At 36.9% G+C, this 25,050-nt stretch overlaps 1 protein-coding gene across 15 annotated transcripts in view; it reads left to right on the forward strand.

Annotated features, from left to right (window-relative positions):
• The window catches only part of STAU2 (staufen double-stranded RNA binding protein 2), a 305,709-nt gene that overhangs the window by 100,241 nt on the left and 180,418 nt on the right, over positions 1-25,050 (forward strand). For all 15 annotated transcript variants that reach the window (XM_027064372.2, XM_027064370.2, XM_027064371.2 and 12 more), the window contains 3 exons: positions 13,216-13,375; positions 14,636-14,743; positions 16,890-17,102. In XM_027064372.2, the coding sequence (XP_026920173.1) occupies positions 13,216-13,375; positions 14,636-14,743; positions 16,890-17,102 (481 nt within the window). The remainder of the gene's footprint in view (positions 1-13,215; positions 13,376-14,635; positions 14,744-16,889; positions 17,103-25,050) is intronic.

Below are 25,050 nucleotides of genomic sequence, written 5' to 3' on the forward strand. Positions count from 1 at the left end.
GTTTGCACTCTCAGCTTCTATGGAAGTCACCCAAAATTCTGCATTTTAAAAAAATGATTGTGTGAATATGGAACAAATGATTACCCATTTGTTTAATCCATATGTTTAATTTTAATTGCAGGTGAGAGGATAAAATGTAGTTTATAAGTAATTAAGTGTATCTATTCCTTGGCACTTAGATGTTTAATTATGAATTTTATGATGTGTCGGAGCCAACATTTTCTTACAGAAATACAACTCAAGATTTAATATTGGGCAACAGTGGGAAAATGGGATTTAGTATGAAAATATTTGCTTTATGTAAACCTTTTTATGAATGTAGCTAATGCATAAGTGAAGTCAAGCTGTAAAAACAATTAGCTGGGAAAATGCCAAGTTAAGTTTTTTATATTCCAATGAATATCTGTTAACTACACATTATTTATGCAAATGTACGACTAGATTTACTTAGATTCAGGTAAAAAAGACTAAGTACTAGAAGTATGCAATAAGTATAATTACCATTTACATCTCCAAACAAAGCACATTAATCTTTCTGCAGCACCGCTGATGTAATGTCTCCTTACTTTTGGGAGTATTTGAAGTGGGCAAGCATCCAAAGTTGATAGTGAATTCTGATCAGCAAAGGCACTGGAATAGATGTCTGGGCTGGACATTGTAACAAAGCGAGCCATTTCTAAAGCTCTTGGAAGATTCTACACAATCATCCATTGGAATCTCTTATTCTAGACATTACCAAAAAACCAATTTATTCAAAAAGGGTGTGAAACTTCTCCTAAAAATATAATCTGATATATTTGTGGGTTTTTTTTTTTTTCATTTAAACTTCTTAAAAGCATGTTCTTTGGGGCTTAAGTTAATGAGGAAACAGAGGATTTAAAATATTTTCTGGAACCATTTTGTTGTTGAAAGGACTTGACAGATTCTTTGCACTAGTTTTCAAAGAACATTCTCAGACAACCCGTAACCAAAGATGATCTATTGATAGAATTAGATAATGAGAATCTTCTTACAAGTCAAAGAAAAAATAAGCCATATTTTCTGTAATTTTCTCCAAAAAGTTTTTTTTTTAATCATTTGATCCCCTACACCCATAATTTCCTTAAATTTAGGACTCTGCCACTAGACTACTAGCACGTAGTATTTAGTGAAGACATATTAAAAACTTGAAATTTCTTTAAAACATTTTACTAATGTTTTTGTAGTTCACAGAGCACTTCATATGCACACACACATATATATCTAACTGAAAATACACAGATATACTAGCATATTTCATGAAAAACACAATAAAATTCCTTCTGGTTTGCCACTTGAATAAGGTTGAGAAAGTTGATACAGACAAGATCTTTCATATCACTGATGAATCTTAGAGAAACTCAGTCCTCTTTCCCAAAGTGCTTATAGATAGTTTTTGGAGCTTAAATCCAATTGCTCTAAAAATCTAAAGATATCTTCCTCTATCCACACCATCTCTTAGTGTTTATTTACTCCAAGTTTATAAAAATACTTGATAAACATTTTTAATTATATTTAAAAATGTTAAGTAATTTTTATTACATTCAAGATAAAAAACTTCTAGTAGATTAAAGTAACCTGTAGAATACACAGACTCTTAACTAAGGCATAATACCTAAAACAGCATATCCCAAGGTGTGTTTCATAGAATACACATGATAATTCACGTTACCAAAAATATTTAGGAAACACTGTATAGTATATTTCTGTCTTGAAGCATTGCAGTACAAGCAACATAAAGCCTATGAGAGACAAATTCATTAATCTTGTACTGTATTAATAGATACCATGAAAATTAATCATGTCTGCAACACAAGAAGTTAGAAAAGGAATAACAAAGTAAGTCTGAAGGAGGAACATGAATGCATCAGTAGATTAATTAGAAAAACAGAAGACTAATAGAAGAAAACATGCAGAATCCAAGACCTTGTTCTTAGGAAGAACCAATATGTAATCTAATCAATGTGAGCAAGTGTGAATGCAGAGCACAAATATGCAGAATGTAGTTGGACGGTAAGGGAAGCCTGACGCCTAGGAAATGACAGTTCTCATAAAGGACTGTTTTGTTCAACTCAAGGAAGACTATTTCAGAATGAGGATAAACTGGGTGATTTTGTAGGAAAATATAAACTGCCAAAAAAGATCCATTGCTATAGAAGTGAAAGGACAAGTAGTCAAATAGCCAATTACCATTACCTCCCCCTGCCACCCTGAAGAAAAGCACTTGGCCTAGATGGTATCACAGAGAAATTTTATTGAACCTTTGAAAAATAGGAAACACATTATTTTAGGCAATCAAAACTAGCCTGTCTAGCTCAACAGTGCCAGCTAAGACAAAACAAAACACAACAAGAAAGGCTAGAACTTCAGACCAATATTCTTTATAAAATGGCAGTGGAAAAATCCTAATTGAAATATTGGCAAATAGAATTTGGCAATTTATTGAAAGAATAACCACTGCAACCACGTGGGAATTATTCCAGGAATGAAAAATTATTTCACTATTAGAAATATGGTAATAAAATTCACTTTATTAAGAGATGAAAAGTAAAAATTGCTAACTACACAGAGGCTGAAAAGGTATCTGAAAATTCATTCTTGACTTTGAAAACAATGTTATGAATATTGAATACTTCTTCAACATGATAAACTATATACTCTGTTGATGCACACACACATACATGTACACATACACACACTCCCCTCCTATCCCAACCAAACCCAGTAGCCAGCCTTATGCTTAATGAGGGCATATTAGCCACATTTCCAGTAAAGTGAGAAGCAAGACAAAAGCATCCATTATCAACTGCTATTTAGTATTCTTTAAGGGGTGTGGCTCAATGCAGGGGAAAAAAAGAATAAAATTTGGAAAGAAATAGGAAAAATTACTTTTCTTGGCAGAAAAAATATAATTGTTTATTTGTAAAATTGCAAGAGAATCAACTAAACACCTACTAGAAGCATCAAGAGAATTCAGTAAGGGAGATGAGTGGCCAAGTTAGTATCCAGGAATCAAAGCCTTCATATTCACAAATGGGAAGGGAAGACGACCCACGGATCTTTAGCATGCGTGAAATCACTGAGGCTATTTGGTAATAATGTAGACTCCACCAAAGAGTCTGATTCAGTCAGCCTTGCATCTGGATGTTAACAGTGTTCTAGACCCCACCAGGAGGACTCTGATGGTCTTTTGTTTGTTTGTTTGTTTTTTGTTTTTTTAATATGAAATTTATTGTCAAATTGGTTTCCATACAACACCCAGCGCTCATCCCAAAAGATGCCCTCCTCAATACCCATCCCCCACCCTCCCCTCCCTCCCACCCCCATCAACCCTCAGTCTGTTCTCAGTTTTTAAGAGTCTCTTATGCTTTGGCTCTCTCCCTCTCTAACCTCTTTTTTTTTTTTCTTCCCTTCCCCCATGGGTTTCTGTTAAGTTTCTCTGATGGTCTTTGTGGGGGACCCACACTTTGAGAAATGCTACCCTGAGGAACCCACACCCATTCCTGTGCCATCACTCCTGCCTTACTGTTAGCTTCCACATTGCTGTGTGTGGTACCAGTTATTTACCTGTCTCAGATGGTATGCTGCGGTACCCAGAGGAATACAGTGGCAGCATACAGTGGAAGGAGAGCCCCCTCCCCTCCAGGTTGCTCCTCCAAGGACCCTTCTGTACAGTTACAAAGTGGAAGCACTTTCAAAATTTCAAAACCGCTCTGCTTGTCAGCCACTCACGGGAGGCACTCCTTGCTGCTTCTGCTACAAGCCATCTATCCAGTGGGATGGCAGGAATTGGGGTGGGGGCACGGCCCACTGTTACCTGTGCTTCCCGAAGACATGAGCAGAGCCTCCAGGGGGGTTGCAGCCACTACTAACCTGCAGATTTCGTGGGGCTGTGTTTCCCTGGAGTTTCTCACTCATTCCCACCAGTCGCTTGTTACTTAATTCTCATGTTCTCTAGTACCTCCCAGCTTGAACACTGCTTATCAAAACTAACTGGTTAAGTTCAGTTCCTCTGACTCTGCACTTGTACCCAGGAAGCTACAGAAAAACAACTGTGCTGACTGGTCCCATCTTGAAATAGGGACCACAGTCCTTCAGTGGACTTTTAGCAGTGCCTGCAATCCTACTGTATTCTCCTAGGTGGCTCAGCCTCCTGTTTTCAGAGAGGAGTTACCCAGACTATGCAGTGGCCTGCCAGCTGCCTCTCTCTGGACAAACAGCAGCTAGAGACTTAATTTAATAAGTCAGACCATGTCACTCCCCTGCTTAAAACCCTCTCTGATGGCTTCAGTCACATGTGGAATCGAATTCTGACTTACCTGCCTGGCTACTTTTCAGACCTAGTTTCCTACCACTCACCCCTTGACTCATTGCTATCCAGGTACGAGAACACTTCCTGTTTTTAAAAAATGGCTGTATGTTACCTCTGCAGGGCCTTGGCACTTGCTATCTCATTTGCTTGGCACATTTTTTTTTCCTCCAGGCATTCATATGCCTGGAATTCTCCCTCCATTCACCTCTTTATTCAAATGCCACTTCCTAAAGGCTCTCTTACTACTCTGTTCTCTTACTTTACTTTTCTTCTAACCCATCTTATCAGTTGCTACTGTTTTATTTGTTGATTGTCTCCCGAGGGCAGTCTACCATCCCTAGGGATTAAAACAGTCCCTGGCATCAATTAGGCCCTTAATAAATATTTGTTAAATTAATTTAATTCACATAGCCCCTGGCAGTCAAGCAAGGGCAGGAAGAAGACCAGGTCATTAATTTCTAAGAGTGCAAAAGGGAGGGATGCTGCTTGTGCCCTCCCCCAATTGGATAGGCTCATTTCTGGGAGTCTGCCAAGACTGTAAATAGGAGTAGGTGAAATCACCTAGGAAGACTCTTCTTGAGAAGATTGGATGCAAGGGTGAGTCAAGATTTTTTAAAAAACTTTTTTTATTGAGGTAAAATGCACAATAATGTAAACATCATTTTTACTATTTTCAATTATACAATTCTGTATGCTATGAATTAGTACATTCACATTGTTGTACAACCACCACCACTGTCTAATTCCAGGACATTTCATCACCCTTAAAAGAAAACTCATGCCCATTAACAGTTACTCCCCCTTTTCTCTCTTCACAGCCCCCGCAACCACTAATCTGCTCTGGTCTCTGGATCTGCCTATTCTGGACATTTCATCTAAATGGAATTATGCAATATGTAGCCTTTTGTGTCTAGCTTTCATTTAGCATGTTTTTAAAGTTCATCTACATTATATCCATGTATCAGTACTTATTCCTTTGTATGGCTCTGTAGTACTCCATTGTATGGATATACTGCATTTAGTTAACTGATCTATTGATTGATGGACTTTTGGTTTATTTCCACCTTTTGGCTATTATGGATAATGCTGTGAACATTTGTGTATACATTTTTGTTTTTGTTTTCAAAGAGGGCACAAGTGAGCGAGGGGCAGAGAGAGGGAGAGAGAAGTGGGGTTCACCCAAAGCGGGGCTCATGCTCACTCGAAGTGGGGCTCTTGCTCACCCAAAGTGGAGCTTGAGCTCACCCAGTGTGGGGCTGACACTTAGGAACTGCCAGATCATGACCTGAGCTGAAGTCAGATGCTTAACCAACTCAGCTACCCAGGTGTTCCTGTGTCAATGCAGTTTTAAATTTCAGTTTTCTAAAAAAAAATTTTAATGTTGACTTATTTTGAAGAGACAGAAACAGAGCATGAGTCGGGGAGGGGCAGAGGTCTCGAGAGGGACACACAGAACCCGAAGCAGGCTCCAGACTCTGAGCTGTCAGCACAGAGCCCGATGTGGGGCTCGAACTAACGGACCACAAGATCATGACCCGAGGTGAAGTCGGATGCTTAACCGACTCAGCCACCCAGGCGCCCCTAAATTTCAGTTTATATATATCTAGGAATGAAATTGCTTGGTCAAATGGCAATTCTGTTTAAATTTTTAAGGAACTGCCAAACTTTTCCACAGTGGCTGCCCGACTATAGCCATTCTAGTGGGTGTGAAGTACTATGTCATTGTGGTTTTGGTTTGCATTTCCCTGATGGAACATCAGCTTTTAAGCATGAGCTTCAAAAATGTTAACATTTTTGGAAGAGACAAAGAATGAGAGAGAGTAGTAAGACTGCAGCCAGCATGGTTTCCTGGACTTACTGTGCTCCCCCAAATTCTCTTTGGTAACCAATGTGACCATTGGTCTCTGAGGTCTAATTTGACTTAAATTGCCTTAAGTGCCAAGTCTGGCAGGACTTCTCCATAGTTTATAGTTAGTACCTCTGCAGTGTATGGTGTTCATTTTATCTAGTTCATTCAGAGACAGCATCGTGTAGAGGCTAAGATCATGGGCTCTGGTGTGAGATTACTTGGGCCTGGGGGGGTGGCCTTGGGCAAATGAAATATCTCTTCCTCATTTCCTTATGTGTAAAATGAAGTTGGGGTTGTTATGGTGACTGAGATTAGTATGTATAGTGCTTGGAAGAGTGCCTGACACGTATTGACTGCTTTGTATATTTTTGTTGTAATCATGATAATGGTGATGATGATTTATCTCGCTATTCATGTAGGGAAGGGGAAGAATAGGTTTATGCTGGATCCAAGTGTAGGATTTAGAGTGGTGATTGTGTATTTACAAAATGGGGCTCTTTGATAACATGTTATGCTTTCCATGGTCTTATTGTGGTACTAGCATCAGTAACACAGTACACATTATTTACTCTTGTGGATTATATTCTGTGTTCCACAAGTCACTCTGCTAATTTATCAAATTTACATTTGGAACACAGATTTACCTTTATTTGGATTGGGACTAGACTTATTTCAGTTAAACATTTTTTTGTTTTTGTTTTTTGGTTTATACTCTAGTACAGCCGTATTATTAAAAAAAAATTGAAATTACGAAAGAGAACATCATTTGTAATTCCATCACTTCAAGGCATCCTGTCCCAGTTTTTAGTACATATCTTTCTGTATTTTCCCCTAGGCATTTTAGACATCATTATAATAATTCTACAAATAGAATAGACTATCCTTACCCTCCTTTAAAGCTTATTTTCAGCTGCCTGTGAATCTTTTTTAATAGGTCCTAATTTTTGAAATTCCTCAAGACTTAACATTTAGATCCCATAAGAGATATATTTTCAAAATTTATAGATGTGAATAGAGAAAGAACCTTCTCCTATCTAGACATTTTATATACATACAAGCTTGAAAGTGGGCCAAGGACTATTTTATGGCTTTATGATAAAACCTATTATTTTTCTATAGCAAGTAAAAGAATGCTTAGCAGTGCCAAAATGCATACAAAGAGTCAAAATAATCAACATGTCATTTGAATTCTAAGTTTTGGCTGTTAGAGGTCTTTAAACATAGATTCTGCACATATTTTACAGATAAGTAAACTGAGATAGAAAGATTAAGTGACATTTCTGCTTTCAGTCAATGTTAGAAATAAACACAGAAATCAAAAGCCTCTCCTTATTAGATGAGAAGATAACATGTTCATGTATTTCAGGACATAAACCTGTAGAGGAGATATGAACACTTAAGCTGGGTTGAGATTTATGAATAATGCTATCAAATAAAATGAGGCAATTATTTCTCAATTTTTAAAAGTTCTCATGTTATTTGGAATATGTCTTTCTCACCTTGTAAAAATGATACTTAGGAGAGTAGACATGTTAGAAAAAAAAGCAGTCACTGAATGGTAGGGGAGGACACATGGATTTTAGTTGTTTAGACTCATACAAGAGGAGTCTACAAAGAGAGCATTAATGAAGTAACTTTAGGCAGGAAGGCAAGGATATATGATATGGAAACTTCTTATAACTGACAGTCAAATAGAAGTATACGAATAAAATTATGTATATTCTTATAAGAATACTTACATAAGAATGTAAAATCTTCCCTTAACTCAAAAATCAAAACCAAAACTCTATAAGGAATGTCAGACAGTGTTAATTCAAAGGAACCAAATATACATCCTGTCTTTACTGCTGTATTGACTTGTGATGTCTTGAAGATAGGCCAAATCTAAAGACTTTTTTGGGATTTAAAGAAAGGGAAGCTTTTATTTTATTTTATTTTATTTTATTTATTTTTGCTTTTATTTTATTTTATTTGAAATTTTATTTGTTTAGTTTTTATAAGACTTCCAGCAGACAGAGGGCAAAGAGGCATGGGGGAAAAGGCCTTACAAGCAGCCTTTATAAAACTTAGACCATTAGGACTGTAACACTCGATGCTCATTATTCTGACTTTTCAGTTTGATGGTTACTTGATTGTGTCTCTTTTTTGATCCTGCTTGGCTTGACATACCATAAAAACCTAGGATTTCATTATGGAGCTCTGTTTGTTTCAGTGGCTATTTAGTAAATTGCTTCTGAAGTCTACTAGTGGACCTTAGGTTTAGACGGAACTTGTATTAGGTTCTTTAGCTTACCAAGGACATAACAAATTTCGTAAACGAATGTGAACACAAAAATAGAAGAGGATAAAGCAGATTTTTGGGAGATGACTTAAGAGTTTCCTGAGTCTTGAGCTCTGAAGTTAGATAGACTTCAGTTTGATTGCTCACAACCATGTTGGGGATATTTGTTAGCTCTCATGGTGATCATGGGGGCATCTGTCTCACCTGGCCGCTGTGAGGTTAAGTGAGAGACATATATAGGAAACCTAACCATGATGCTACAGGAATGTGTGTGGTCGTTTGCTTGCGTGGAGTTTGAAGTAATCAAATCACGTATGCTGTATTGTGAGCTGTGGTGATATCGTGGAGCAGTGGTTCTCAGACTCTTAGTATGAAAGATTTACCAGGGAATCTTGTTAAAGTGAAGCTTCTTGTTCCATCCCCAGAGACTGATTCAGCAGATCAAGATTGGAGCACAGGAATGGACATTTTTAATAGGCACTGAGGGTAATTCTGATGAGTGGGATCACACTTCGCAAAGTATTTTGGAGGCTGTGGGTAGAAGCCATTTGACCCTGAAACTTTAATAGCCTGGATGAGTGAGATTTCATGGCTCATTTTTTAATAACAGTCACTATGCAAATATAAACATTGCAAATCACTATGCAAATATAAACATTTAGAATAAAAATTCTAATTGAGAAAAATCATTTAAGAATAGCAATGTAAGATTTCATAAATATCTACTAATTTTTAGAAATGTGTACATCACTTGTTAAAAGCACTTTACCTAGAATGAGCTTAATGTTTGAAATAAATAGAAAAAGAAATTCTACTTAGAACATATCAAGCTTCAAGTTTAATAAACTCTGAATGTTCCTTTAGTAAAGGAAACAGGCATTTAGAGACCTGGACCTAACATACAAGGAGACTTTCTGCATCATTTCTACCATAATTCAGTCTGGGTGCCATTATTGAGGGCATTCTGGTTAATTTTAATTGTCACCATGATATGAGGAGATGTGATATATAAGGTAATCAAACCAATGCGGGGTAGAATATTAAGAATCATTGTTAAGTAAGAGGATGGAATGAAACTAGAACAAAACAAGTCAGGCATTTACTCTTGGTATTTCCTGTTGTTAGTGCTAGAATAGTTTAAATACAGCAAACCTGATATCTTCTCTGATAGTTACACAATATAATATACATATACATATGTATCCACATGCATACACATGTACATATATAGAGCCATATTGATGGCCACAAAGGAAGAGGCCCCAAGGGCTCTTTAGTGTGCAATTAATATTTTGGTCAGAAAATCAGCAGATTGTTTCAGTATGGTTATGTGTTATGACATCATATTCCCGTAAAGTCATAATGAACAGAAATTTTGTTTGTCTCTGTGGCAAACCGAAATGAGTTTTGTAATTGTCAGCAGGCCTTAGTGATTATAGTGGCGCCCACTCCCTCTACTGTAGTTAAAGGTCTGTTAGCATTCCAGTTGTGGACCTCTGTTTTCAGAAGTGTATAATTAATTGTAAACATTTGCTCTATGGTGAAAGCTTGCCATGTAAGATCTCAGTACAGGAGTCAATTTCTGATTTCAGGTTGTCTGTTTTAAAGTTTTATAGTGGAACCAGTTAAAAATATCCATGAAATACTGTGTAGGTGGAAAACTGAATTTTGTGATGTACACAATGAAGATAACCTGCATTTATTTTGTTAGTCTTTTAAGATCTATGCAGTAAGGGTATCTAAAACAATAGGAAAATGAACTTCAGGAATGCAGTGAGAGATTTTGTACCCCAGTATACTAGTTCTGTAATCGAAGAGCAAAACAGATTGTGGTTTTTGATGCTTCGTCTTAGCATATTAAGAGTATTTTACTGTAAGTGATCTTTTTCTTCCTTTAACTTTTTTTATATTTGCCTGTTTAAAATGAGAACCTATGACATAATGAAAACACATTTAAAATACTTCATCTTAAAACAAAATAATAGAAAACTGTGGCCAAGAAAATTGACTTTAAGAATTTAAAACAGCGACCATTTCTTTTTTTCCTACTCTGGATTTCTCCACTGAAGTTGACAATATTGATTTCCCTGACATTGTGTCGTAATTTCTTTCCTAACTCTGACCCCCTTTTCGTCTCCTTCACTGCCGTCTATTGTTTCCCCTGCCTTTTGATCACGGGCCTCAATCAGATCCCAGCCTTAGGCTCTCCTTTTCGGTTCCTTTACACTTACCCTTTCCAGGTGCTGACCCACTCACATGGTTTCAGTTATTGTCTCCCAGAACTGCATCTTCAGGGCTGATGTCCCTTTCTGGTCCTTTACCTTCTGTAAGCCTTCGCTAATTAGTGCCATCTGCCTGCCGAATTCTTCTATGACACGCTCTGTGCAGTTTATCTCAGGCTGAATATAGAACCCCGCTCTTCAGATGTCCAGTAATCATCCCAAACGTAGTAGGACTTCAGTTGGACTTCTCTTTGCTTTGAAACAGACATTTTTCAGCACCGGACTGATTTTAACTTAATTTTTTTGACATCATGTTGTAAATCCACCACTCCCATCAAAATCAATCCTTTTACTTTTACTGACTTGCCCATTTCAGTGGTATTAGTTCTCAGTCATCATTTCACTTGGTCTATGAGTATAATTTGCCACAATTGCCCCCTCCCTCCTCCTAGATCTACTTTTTCCCATTTAACTTTCAGGAAGGGCCCTGTGCTTGCCTGTTCTTCTTCCTGTCACTCCTTCCCACAGAGTTCTCACTGTCCTGTGGCTTTAAATTCCATCCATATATTGATGACTTTCAAATTTTATCTTCACCTTGGACCAGACTTAGAGTCCAGACTTGACTGTTCATTTGACATCTCCACTTAAGATGTCTAAGCAGGCTGAGTGATTTAATATACCCCAACCAGAGCGGCTGATACACACCCCCGACAAACCTGTTCCTTCTCTAGTCTTTGCTGACTCAGTGTACAGGTACTGTATCTTCCACTTGTTCAGCTCAGAAGCCCTGGGGTCATCCTTGACTCCTCTTTCATATTCCATAACTAATCCTTTGGTAAACCCAGCCAGCTCTGCTTTTGAAATTTGTTCAGAATTGAACTGTTTCTCATTACTTGGACTGCTGCTACCCTAGTAGGTCCCTGTTGCTGTTCCTTGTGTTACTGCAGTAGTCTCCTGATAGATCTCCTTGCTTCCGTCATCATCCCCTACTGTTCTCAGCATAATCGTTAGGTGATCCCTCCAAAATGCAAGTCACGTATGTTACTTCTCTTCCAAACCTTCTAGTGGCTGGCCATTTCACTCAGGGTAAAAGTTGGATCTTTACAATAACTTTTATGTAAGGCACTAAGGAATCTGGCTACCTCTTTTCCTTTCTTAGCTTTCCTTTTCTCACTTCCTCAACTGTAGCCAGATAAGCGTTTTCTGAATTAATTGAACATACTTGGCACACTGCTGCCCCAGGACCTTTGCACTTGCTGTTTTCTCTGCATCAGATGCACTGTTCCAGATATCTGGGTGTTGCCTCCCTCAGTTATTTTAGGTCTTTACACAATTGTCATATTCTCAATGAGACCCTCCTTGGCCACCCTGTCTAAAACCTACCTCCCAAACACTTCTGAACCTTTCCTTCTTTTTCTGTTTAACTTAGATCTCTAACATTTTAGATACTCTGCATATTACTTTAGTTACTATCTGTCTTACCCAGTACAATGTGTTTTTGTTCATTGTCATACTCCCTTGTCAAATAGAATGTCCTCCACAAATAATTGTTGAATTAGTGTATTTTATTGCATATCCTCTTAATTTTTTCTTCTTAATTTCTTCTAGGTTTGTTCTTTCTTCACTCAGCCCTTTTATCGCCTCATATCTTCATCACTGGTGCTATCTAGTTGTGACTCCTTACTTCAGTTTTGTTAAACGCGAACCTGCTAAAATTTCTCTCTTTAAATACGTTTTATTATTACACTGCTTATCTGCTTAAGTATTAGCTTACCTCCCCATTCTTTCTTATGTTCGATCTGATCTTGCTACTTGGCAAAGTACTCACTCCTTTGGAATGGAGCTGTAGCTGTATCTCTCTGCCCCTCCCATGTCTAGTCATAACTCTTCTGCTGAAGGCACAGAAATCTGCGTCCTGTCCCCTGAATGGGCTTGCTTGTCTCCTGCCTCTGTTGCGAGTCTCCTCCTTCAGCACAGACCATTTGGCTTGTTTCTGTCAAAATCTGACTGAAAACTGGGGCGCCTGGGTGGCTCAGTCGGTTAGGCATCTGACTTCAGCTCAGGTCATGATCTCATGGTCCATGAGTTCAAGCCCCATGTCGGGCTCTGTGCTGACAGCTCAGGGCCTGGAGCCTGCTTTGGATTCTGTGTTTCCCTCTCTCTCTTCCCCTCCCCCACTCATGCTCTGTCTGTCTGTCTCTCTCTCCCTAAAAAATAAATAAACATTAAAAAAAAATCTGACTGAAAACTTCTTACTAGAAGTCTTCTGTGATATAATTGAATAAATTTTACTATATTATGTTTCGCATTGTTTTCTCTAATATGTTTTTCATGGAGATAGATACCTATAGATATATTGACTCATATTTTATCTTTTATAAATATATCTGTGAGGTTAAAACTTTACTGGGGTTAATAAGAGGGTATATAGTACATTATATGGTTGGTATCAGTTTCAAGAAAACAAATCTTATTGATGATTATAGAATGATTTTATTGAACAAACATTAATATTTTTATTTTCTTATTTTAGGTATCATTGCCCAATGCCCAAGATCTTTTATGTTCAGCTGACAGTAGGAAACAATGAATTTTTTGGGGAAGGAAAGACTCGACAAGCTGCTAGACACAATGCTGCCATGAAAGCCCTTCAAGCACTGCAGAATGAGCCTATTCCAGAAAAATCACCTCAGGTATGTTACTGCTACATGTGACTGTCTCTTCCTTATCGTTCCCTGGTGAGATTATTAACAAGACAAACAAATGCATTTTTATAAATAAAAGAAATCATCTCCTCTGATAGGAAAGAATATTAGAATGGTGGCCTGCTACGATCTGCCTCTCAGATTACGTGCCTCCTGCACCAAGCTCATGGGTTCCTGCTAGGATGACCTTACCTTGGAGCACTTTGGTTCACCCACAGAGTTCACTTCTGAGGCAACACAGGATTTAAGGATATGAACAAGGATGGGAAATAGCATTCATTTACCTTAGATTTAATGCTATGTTTACTGAGTATAGAATACACTGTGTTAATCTAGAGTCAAGGAATTTAAAGTGGAAGAGATTTGTGTGGATTTTTTTGAGTCCCACTTTATTTTACAGACCAGGATATTGAGGCTGATCCTGAGTAATTTCACCCATTCCATGGCTTTGGCGACTCTCTCTGTTGATTTCAAAATAGTATCTCCAGCCCAGACATGTCTTATAAGATACCTTGTTATTGAGCTATCCACTTAGTTATTGCAAACTGTACTGTTCAACCCCTGCAGATGCCCTGCTATCAAACCTCTTGTCCTTCCCCTTTGAGATTCATCTTAGTTAATGGCCGACGTAGGTGTTTTTCTCCTTGTACACTTTCCTTATGACTCTAACCTCTGTGCTTATCTGTTTTTACACCACGTCGTAAGTTTCTCAATAGCAGGGATACTGTTTCTTGATCTTTTTATCTCTGAGACTTACCCTGTGTTCAGCATATATGAAGCCCTCCAGAAATATGTGTTAAAGAAGTGAATAACTAAATTGGTGCCAGAACCAAAGAGCTCCAAAATCCTGGTTTACATCCTGTACTCCTTCTACAATTCAGTGTTTACAGAAAATTAAATAGCATTAGAATATTGGGGATATTCTAATGGGTGGGGGATATAGATCTCTAAAGAAAAGTGAGTCTGGGGACATAGTATAAACTCAAATTTGTATATGGTTGAGTAAAATTTTTCCACACTCAACATTTATTCTTCCACTTTGAGGGGGGGGGAAAACCCTAAAAATTAAATTACAAAAAGCCTCACAACAAAGCCTACAACTACTCTTGTTACATAGGAATCCACAAGATACAGTCTCTGGTTTCTTTTTTCTTATTGTATTTCAGATAGGCCCTCTTTATTGTAGAATATATGTAACAGTTTGCTACAAAGCGGGTTTTCATTGCCATCCTGTATTTTGTGATTTAGAACGGTGAATCTGGAAAAGAAATGGATGATGACAAAGATGCAAACAAATCTGAGATCAGCTTAGTGTTTGAAATTGCTCTGAAGCGAAATATGCCCGTCAGTTTTGAGGTAAGTGCTCAGTAGAGATCTTTCATGTCTCTCCCCCTGCTCCTCACTTTTTAAAATAAACGAACAAATAAATTAGCTGGCATGCTAATCTCCTGAAAGAGTTCAGGTGCTTTCTTATGCTCTCACTGTCTATCATGAAATCATATAGGCCCTGGAGAAAGTAAAATATACTTTCTATACTTACTATATACTTACTATAATACACTTACTAGAATATCATGGGTTCCTGTGGATCTCTTTGGCTTTGCTGTATTAAACTTTTTGTATGTACATATATAAATATACTTATATTTTTGTATATATATATATGTATATATATGTGTGTGTGTATATATATATATACACATATATATATATAATTTGTAGATTTGTAGTATGCTATAGGGTTTAGTGGTTTTGGTAGGATCAAATTGAAAGTATTCAAGTTAATGTTTTGTGACACGTATATATGGATATCTAAATTCTTCTAAATTTGTGGAACCAAAATAGGTTTAAATTTAACTTTTACCAGTAAGTCACAAACAAGTAATTAGCAGCTCTCTACGTTACCGCCAGATAAACATGTCACAAAATATTTATAAAAATCATGTGACATATAAAAGGGAAAAAATTTTAAATCATTGTAATACCTTCTTTATTGAGGGGTCATTAATTTTGTAACTCAAATATCTAGAAAATAGACAAAACCCAGGAAATAAGCTAAAACAGTTGTAGAGTTTCCTCCTTCAAAGTGTGTGGAGTTCACCTACTAGAAAGGTCCCACATTTTATTCACTGTCAAGATCAACTGACCTCGACTGAGAACCTGTCTTTTTAGACACAATCCTCATAAAGTTGGGTTATATGATTTCTTAGTCTCTAGCAGATTAAAAGCAGAATGAGGAAGGCAGGAATAGAATGTACTTGATGGCCTGTTGGTCCTAGCAAGAAATGATAGGGAAAATGTACTATCAAAAGTAATTACATATACTCAAAAATTGTTGGAGCATGGGCCTTTTAAAGGCAACAATGAATAGGAATAGTTTTATAAGTCTTAGAATTCCTTGAAAGCATCAATACATTATAGTATAGAATATTTGGTGTTCATAATGATCTAATGTGAACAATAAAAAGGTCAAATATTTAGTATTCTGTTAAGTTGGTAAAATGTGTACTTTTTTTTCTAATTGAGGAGGGTGCCCATCAAAGTTATTAAAATAAACAGTTTTAGTGTTTCAACTAGTAAGGTTAAATTACATGGATAGTATGCTTCTCATAAGTTTCTTAACCCCAGTAATGTTGGATTATTGAGATACTGTGTTGTTTTCACAAAATTTTAATGTAAAGTTACATGGTAAACCATTTAACTAAATAGGGTTTCTTTTATGAAAGGTCCGAATTTTGAAGGAGACTAAAGTTTTTAGCATTTGGGTTTTGGAGAGCACCTTTCCTCCAAAAACTGGAATATTTTAAAGAGCACATTAATACAGGGTTTAGGAATGCTCATTCATAGCTGGCAGATCCATAATCCATTACTCTAGAAACATAGGTATTTTTTATGGTATGTCTACTTACCTTTTTAAGATCATGTCACAGAGAGTAAACATTCCTTTCTATAAAACAGCCTTTGAGGTCTCCATCAAAAATAGGTAATTTTCACCCAAAAGTTATTTTTGAGAGGCTTCCACTTGTAGCATGCTTTATGGGCTAGAGAACTCCAGTAAGAAATAGTCCTTGGACTTCAGTAACTTATTCTTACAGAGGAGAAATTAGATATTTACACAGTTATATACAAACTATTATTCTGGATGGTCTGTGTAGCTAATCCAATAGGGTATGTTTTATGTTCTTAATTTTCTGTTCCATAAGAAACTGGGTCACCATAATTAGAATTGCCTATTTTAAGCTAGTAAAATACAAATTTTGAGTGTGAATTGAATGTATTTATTTAGATTTTTGTTCTTTCAACTTCATTTTATTAAGCAGCATAAGTATCGAAAAATGAATGGTCCCTATATAATGTCTATATAACTTTATTAAAGAAATCTATAATTTTGGCATAATTTTTTGTGATTTCAATTTTGATTATGATACGAGTATTTAAAAGATGCATGAGATGATAACACTACTTAAGAGCCTATATTCAATAGTTTACTTATATTTAATAGGTTATTAAGGAAAGTGGACCACCACATATGAAAAGCTTTGTTACTAGGGTGTCAGTAGGAGAGTTCTCCGCGGAAGGAGAGGGAAATAGCAAAAAACTCTCCAAGAAGCGTGCTGCAACCACCGTCCTACAGGAGCTTAAGAAACTCCCGCCTCTTCCTGTGGTTGAAAAGCCAAAATTATTTTTTAAAAAACGCCCTAAAACAATAGTAAAGGTAAGTGTGTGCTTGTGAACATTAGTCAGGTTTACTATATAAATATTATGGTAACTATAGATAAAAATTTTTCCGTAGGACAGGCACCTAAATGTATGGATTATATACAATCCCAGAGTTACCGGTGGTCCTGGACTATAAATTAATAACAGTCTATTTTGTTTTAAAATTCTTTTTACCGTTCATTCTTTTATTTTGAGAGTGCGAGAGAGTGCATATGTGATCAGAGTGGGGGGGGGGGAGGGATCAGAGAGAGAGAGAGAATACCAAGCAGGCTCCACACCATCACCGTCGAGCCTGATGTGGGGCTTGAACTCACCAACTGTTAGATCACAACCTGAGCCAAAATCAAGAGTCGTATGCTTAACGACTGAGCCACCCAGCACCCTTGTTTTGCTTTTAGACACTTATATACCTGTGTTTGTTCATCAAAAAACAGTACCTTCCATATTTCTAGTTTTTATGGTTTAAAAAAATACTTTCTCATTCATGGTCACCATGTGATTCTCATCAGGACTGTGTAAGGTAGATGACGTTACCCCTCCTTTTACAGTAAGGTTTCATGAAACATGCGTGCTCAAAGAATTTGCTCGCTTTTATTCACCTCACGTGTGGGACAACTTGAAGGACTCTGTTTTCCAACCCAACGTTCTTTCTGCACACAACACTGTAATGTAGTAACTTGTTGGGCTCTCATGAAATGATGATGGGTTACAGAGTAATAATCATATGAGTCATACTGATGCTGGTGACGGTGGCAGCAGCTGGTAGGTATAAAGCACCGTGTGCGGCCAGCTTTGTCCCAGCACTTCGTGTGCTTTATCACATTTGATGCTCGCAGCAACCCTGCGAGGTAGACGGTACTATTTTATTTCTGTACTTTCAGGCATGTAGAGCTTGGCCAAAGAAGAAAACAGAGCACACACTTTTGCAAGATGCTGTGACTCTTTCTTTTACTGGAGCAGGTTTTTCTGTTTACATTAACAACAACAACCCAAAAAGGAATGAGCTGAGTCGGCACTGAGTACAGGACACTGCCCATGAGTGCGCACTGTGTATGGGATGAACGAGCTAGCCTTCTGTGTACAGAGAGAGCCTTCAGTTGCCAGCATGTCACTTGCCAGCTCAGTGTCACTTCTCTAGCAGACTTTGGGTTAGCTATACGAATCAAGGGTTACAAAAACACGGGTTTGAACCACATGGGTCCATTTATATGCAAATTTTTCTGTAAATACAGTATTATAATTGTATTTTTTCCTTATAATTTTCTTTTTCTTTTTTTTCTTATGATTTTCTTTTTTTTTTTTAAACAGAGCTTTTTTTTTTTAATTTTTTTTTTTTAACGTTTATTTATTTTTGAGACAGGGAGAGACAGAGCATGAACAGGGGAGGGCCAGAGAGAGGGAGACACAGAATCCGAAGCAGGCTCCAGTCTCTGAGCTGTCAGCACAGAGCCCGACGCGGGGCTCGAACTCACGGACCGTGAGATCATGACCTGAGCCGAAGTCGGCCGCCTAACCGACTGAGCCACCCAGGCGCCCCCCCTTATGATTTTCTTAATAACATTTCCTTTTTTAGTGTAAGAATACACTATATAATACATAAAACATACAAAATATGTGTTCATTCACTGTTTCTGTTATTAGTAAGGCTTCTGCTCAGTCGTTGGCTAGTTAGTAGTTAAGTAGTTAACCATTACCAGTTAAGTCTTGGGGGAATCAAAACACAAAAACAAAGTTATACACAGATTTTTGACTGAGTGGGGCGTTGCCCCCCCCCCCCCCCCACACACACACCTTGTTCAGGGATCAACTGTACGTTTTATCTGTGACGAACCTCTTTTGTTTAGATTGTACTATGGTTCAACTGGTATTTTTATAGGTTTTCTGCATTTTGTAGCTTTGCTTTATTTAAAAGTACATGCATACATATTCACATAAGTAAGTAGCTACATAAACGTGTTCTTAATGAATACTATCATTATGACAAGGTGTAGGTTATGTATTCCTTGAAATAGCATTCTACATGGTATGTAAAGTAGACTAAAAATAAATGGCAAATAGATACACCTATGAGTTCTAGTGGTTCTGAGGGCTGGCTTTCAGTCATATGCTCTAACCACATGGTTAGGGTGTAGGATAATGGTTGTTTATTTTTTTGTTTTGTTTTGTTTTTTTAGCATTTAAGTGGGTTTTTGATTGAAATACATTTGACATATAACATTGTGTAAATTTAAGGTGCACAACCTGTTGATTTGATATATTTATATATTATAATTGTCATTGTAGGGATAATTAGCACCTATATCATACCACATAATTATCATTTCTTTTTAGGAGTTGGAATAATTAAGATCTAGTCTGTTAGCAAGTCTGATCATTCTAATCCAACATTGTTGTCTTTTTCACTCTACTGTACATTAGGTCTGCAGAACTTAGTTACTACTTGTTGCAAATTTGCACCCTTAAACAACATCTCTCCTATCCCCCTACTTCCCAGACCCTGTAACCACCATTTTGCTCTCTGTTTTTATGAGTTTGGCTTTTTTAGACTCCACATATAAGTGAGACATAGAGTATTTAGGATAATGGTTTTAAGAACAGAACGTTTGGATTCAGTTTTGAGTGTGAATCCCTGTGACCTGAGCAAGTAACCTAACTTTTCTAATCTTACATTTTGTTTTTTATAAAGTAGGAATAATAATTGAACTAGTTTCATGGGATTGTTATGTGTTAACTGAGATAATACACAGAACGTATTAGTAATTATTATTAAGTATTTATTAACAATACAAATAAAAAGTGCTCAATAAAGATTATTGTTATTCTATACCTGTCTATTCACATTTTAGATGTATGTGAATATATCTATGGTCTGTTTTCTGAAATATTTTTTAAGCATTTTTATCATTGGGGTGCCTGGGTGGCTCAGTCTGTTGAGCGTCTGACTTCAGCTCAGGTCATGATCTCACAGCTCATGAGTTCGAGCCCCATGTCAGGCTCTGTGCTGACAGTTCAGAGCCTGGAATCTGCTTCGGATTCTGTGTGTCTTTCTCTGCCCCTAACCCACTCTCATTCTGTCTCTGTCTGTCTCAAAAATAAATAAACATTAAAAAAATTTTTTTTAAAAAGAATTTTTATTATTGAGGTATAGTAGAAATACAGTGACATACTTGTGTCTGGAGTACAATATGTTGACTCAGCAGTTCTACACATTACTGAGAGCTCACCACGATAAGTGTAGTTGCTATCTGTCACCATTTGTTATTATAGTATTATTGGCTGTATTCTCTATGCTGTACTTTTTATCCCTGTGATTTATTTATTTTGTAATTAGAAGTTTGTACCTTTTAATCCCATTCACCTATTTCACTCATCCCCCTCCCCCCTGCCAACCACCAGTTTGTTCTATGTATTAGTGAGTCTGTTTGTATTTTTTTGTCTTAAATCTTTTTATGTATAAAATCTATAGCTCTTCCACGATGGAAGAACAGTGCTCTACATCAGAATGGTAGTACAAAACTGGTCACAATAATTTCCATCGAATTTATTAAACTAAATCTAATCTTAATAAGTTACGAATAATGAGCCATTAGGCTAGGAAAGATCTATACTTTTTTTTTTTTAATGTTTATTTATTTTTTGGGAGAGAGACAGACAGAGCGTGAGCTGGGGAGGGGCAGAGAGAGAGGGAGACACAGAATCTGAAGTAGGCTCCAGGCTCTGAGCTGTCAGCACAGAGCCCGATGCGGGGCTCGAACTCACAGACCACAAGATCATGACCTGAGCCGAAGTCGGACACTCAACCGACTGAGCCACCCAGGCGCCCCAGATCTATACATTTTTATATAGGATATAAATATAACCCTATTGTTTTTAACGATAGCCATTAAAAGCAAGATTATTGTTTAAATGTTATTCCCCAGAGTGGAGAGCAACATTTTAAATTCTCAGAATTATTTGCTGCTACTTCTAGTATATATTATTCCAGAACTTTCTTCCTATCCACCATTCAGATCTCAGCGTACACTTGACTTCTTCAGGGAAGGCTTCTGTGTTCTCCTCCATTCCCAGAGTAGGTTAGGCCCCTACATTTTTCTTCACATACATCACACTTGTAATTACTTGTACCATGTCTGTCTTACGTTAAAATAAAGCCTATAGACATCTTCTGGAATGTAAGGTTATTTTAAGAAAACAGCATACATACAGTGAGTTGGAATCTAGATAATTTTAAGTATAATCACACCTTATGGTGGGCCAATAAATGGGTCAGGTTGGAATAGTATCTTGGTTTTCAGCATTTTCCTCCCTTCCTCATATGTCTTATACATGTAGACTCTATAGTTCCTTATTATGCAGTAGAAATAGAGAATAAACTGTTGATGATTTACTTTAATTTTATTTAAAATAATAAAACATCACATTTTATTTAATTTTCTTAATCATGCTGTGGTGTAGCTTTTATCCCATTTTACCGATGAGGTCCTTGATGTTTAAGAAACGTACCCAAGATCATGTAACAGTCGGGTTCCAGGTCCAGTCCTGTCTGTCTCCAGTGCCCATCTGAAACCGGTTGATTGTGAACTCCTCTTGGATTTTAAGAGTAACGCTACACAGTTACCTTATTACAATGTTAGATTGTTTTAATTATGTCTTTGGGTCTATATTTTATTTTTTAATGCAGTTCTCTTCTATAAGATGAGAATTTAGAGAAGTGTTTCCGACGTTGGAGGTAAAATTTTCTGGATACAACTATTATAAGACTGTCTATACTAGTTCGTGGAAAGAGAACATAAGACTTGATACCCAAGGAATAAGTTAATTGTCCGAGATGCTAGTAGTTAATTTCAATCAAGGGAAGAAACCAGCCATTCTTAATGTTCTCAGACTCCATTATTATCTCATTGGATTTATGCATCTGGTTTTTTGTCATTGGAATCCGTATCAACAGTGTTTTGGAACTTAAAAACATTTTTATAAAAGAGGCAAATTAAATAAGAGTAAAGGCAGCGTACCATTGGAAGTACATATTTATTTGAGTGTCTTCAGGAACTGGGCATACTTCTAGTGCTAGACTCAAAAACTTCCCTTTACCTTTTTGTTGATATCCCACTCCTAGACTTATAACTTATTGTCTGTATCTGTCTGTTCTTATCAATCCTTTACTTCGTTTATAATTCATTAGTTTTGATTTTTGCTATTAAGTATGGGTAGAAACCAGAATTTTATCAAAAGCTAAAATCTTCCCTTTCTCTCCTCTTCTTCCATCTAACTACTGCAGTAACTGAAGTTCTCAGTCTTTTTCTTCTTCTCTTACTGCACCTAGGCTTCTCTTCATACTTCTAGGGTTTCAATTCAGTCTCTGTATAGATGATTTTCAGATACTCTTTTGTGCTATATGCTGCCTGTTGGACATCTTCACTTCTTATTTATTTCACAGGCACATCAAACTCATCATAAACTCCTTCTCCTCCAGCATTCCTTGTCACAGTGCCTGGCATCACCATCCCACTACTGCTGAAACAGAAACCTGGGAGTCATTTTTAACTTTTCTCTTAACCATTATATCCAGTCAATCATCAAATCCTATTGAATCTATCACTTAAGTATTTCTTAAGTTGGTTCATTTATTTCCATCTCTTTGCCATCTTTATTTGGTTCGGCTCAAAATCATCTCTTGCCTGAACTGCTATAGCAGGTTTTTAATTGGCCTTCCTGTAAGTACTTTTGACATCCTGTCAACTGATCTTCTAAAAAGCGTTATCTTTCAGAGACACCAGTCAGATCATGTCATGCCTCTGCTTGAAATCTTTTAGTAATTTCCCATTGCTCTTTGGATAAAGTCCAAAATCCTAAATATACTCTAAAAGACCCTGCAGGATCCGACCTGCAGCAGCAAACTAGGTGTGATGGAGAACCAGGAAGAGCTCCGACTATATACAAGTCTAGTGTGACACACACAGCCTGCAACATAGTGATTACCCTTGCCTCTGATACTTGTTTTAGAGTAAATTTTCACAGGTGGAAACAGAGTTCTGCCCGTGTGATAAATACACAGCTTCATTTCTAGGAGTAATATACAAAGAAAGTTCATATGCACACAGAATATTTGATTTGCAAAGATTGTTTTTTTTGTTTTTAAACCTTTTTTTAGAAGGCACTAAAACAGCTATATGTAAGTTTAAAAAAATTTTTTTAAAAGCTTTATTCATAAACATTTCCCATACAACGTTAAAAATAGAATACCTTCTAAATGGCTTATACAGTATTCGTATGTAAGTTAAAAAGCCTATTAGGTTAAATGAAAACTTACTGCCCAACTTGCATCTAGAACATTTCTCAATGAGATTGAAGCTGTGTAGGCCCCTCCTCTGTTACGTCCAGATACCACCTCACATAATCACAATATTAGTTTTATATTTAACGTTTCCTGACCTTATAATTTTATTGCATGTTTGTTTTTTTCTGAAAAAAATTGCATTTGGTTAGCTAGCTTTTAAAACAGCTTTGTTGAAGTATAATTGTACATATTTAAAACATGCTATTTGGTATGTTTTGATATATGTGTACACCTGTGAAACCATGACCGTAATCAAGATAATGAATCTATCCATTGCTCCAAAAGTTTCCTTGTGCCCCTTTGTAATCCCTCCACCCTCCATTCCCAAGCAACTACCTTCTTTTTGGCTGGCTTCTTTTAGTTAGCATAATCATTTTGAGATTCGTCCATGTTGTTGCATGTTAACAGTTATTGATTCTGTTGTTTTATTTTTTTAATTAAAAAAGCTTTTTTAAATGTTTATTTTTGAGAGAGAGAGAACGTGTGTGTGCATGCGAAGAAGGGGCAGAGAGATAGGGAGACAGCTTCTGAAGCAGGACCTGCACGGTCAGTGCAATGCCCTGTGCAGGGCTTGAACCCATGAACCACGAGATCATGACCCGAAGTTGGAAGCTCAACCAACTGAGCCACCCAGGCACCTCTGATTCTGTTTTAATGCTAAGTAGTATTCTGTTGTATGGTTATACCACCCTTTGTTTATCCATTCACCCTGTGGTGGATATTTGGGATGTTTCTCATTTTGGGCTATAAATAGAGCTGTTGTGAACACGTGTGTATGTCTTATGGGCGTAAGTTTTCCTTTTCTTTAAAAAAAATTTTTTTTTTTTAGCATTTATTATTGAGAGAGAGAGAGAGAGAGCACGAGCGAGTGAGTGTAAGCATGGGAGGGGCAGAGAGAGGGGGAGACACAGAATCCGAAGCAGGCTCCAGGCTCTGAGCAAGCTGTCAGCACAGAGCCTGACGTGGGGCTCGAACTCATGAACTGCGAGATCATGACCTGAGCTGAAGTCGGACACTCAACCACCTGAGCCACCCAGGTGCCCCATAAGTTTTCCTTTTCTTTTTTGGGTAAATGCTTGGGAGTGAATGGCATGGTCATTTAGTAAGCATATACTCAACCTTTAAGAGACTGTCAATTGTTTTTTAAAATGAGTATACCATTTTACATTCTTAGCAGCCATCATTTTAGTTGCTGCACATCCTTTCTAATACATAGTATAGTCTTGAATTTCAGTTGTACAAATGCATGTGTATTAATACTTCATTGTGGTTTTAATTCACATTACTCCAGTGGCTAATGATATTGAGCATTGTTTATGTGTTTGGTAGCACATGAGGTTGGATGAGGTGTTGTTCAAATCTTTTGACCACTTCAAACATTAAGTAATAACTTAAATAACAATAAAAATAATAAAATGTAAATAATAATAAGTTTATTATTGAATTTTGAGAGGTCTTCATACATTCTAGATACAAGTTCTTTTTTTTTTCTTCAGTGAGAATTCTTTATGTTTTTATTGAATCATAAATGAAATGCAGTATCCCATTAGTTTCAGGGGTACATCATAGTGATTGAATATTTTTAGACATTATGAAATGACACCAT

The sequence above is a fragment of the Acinonyx jubatus genome, chromosome F2 (assembly GCF_027475565.1).
Source record: "Acinonyx jubatus isolate Ajub_Pintada_27869175 chromosome F2, VMU_Ajub_asm_v1.0, whole genome shotgun sequence".
Taxonomy (NCBI): Eukaryota; Metazoa; Chordata; class Mammalia; order Carnivora; family Felidae; genus Acinonyx; species Acinonyx jubatus.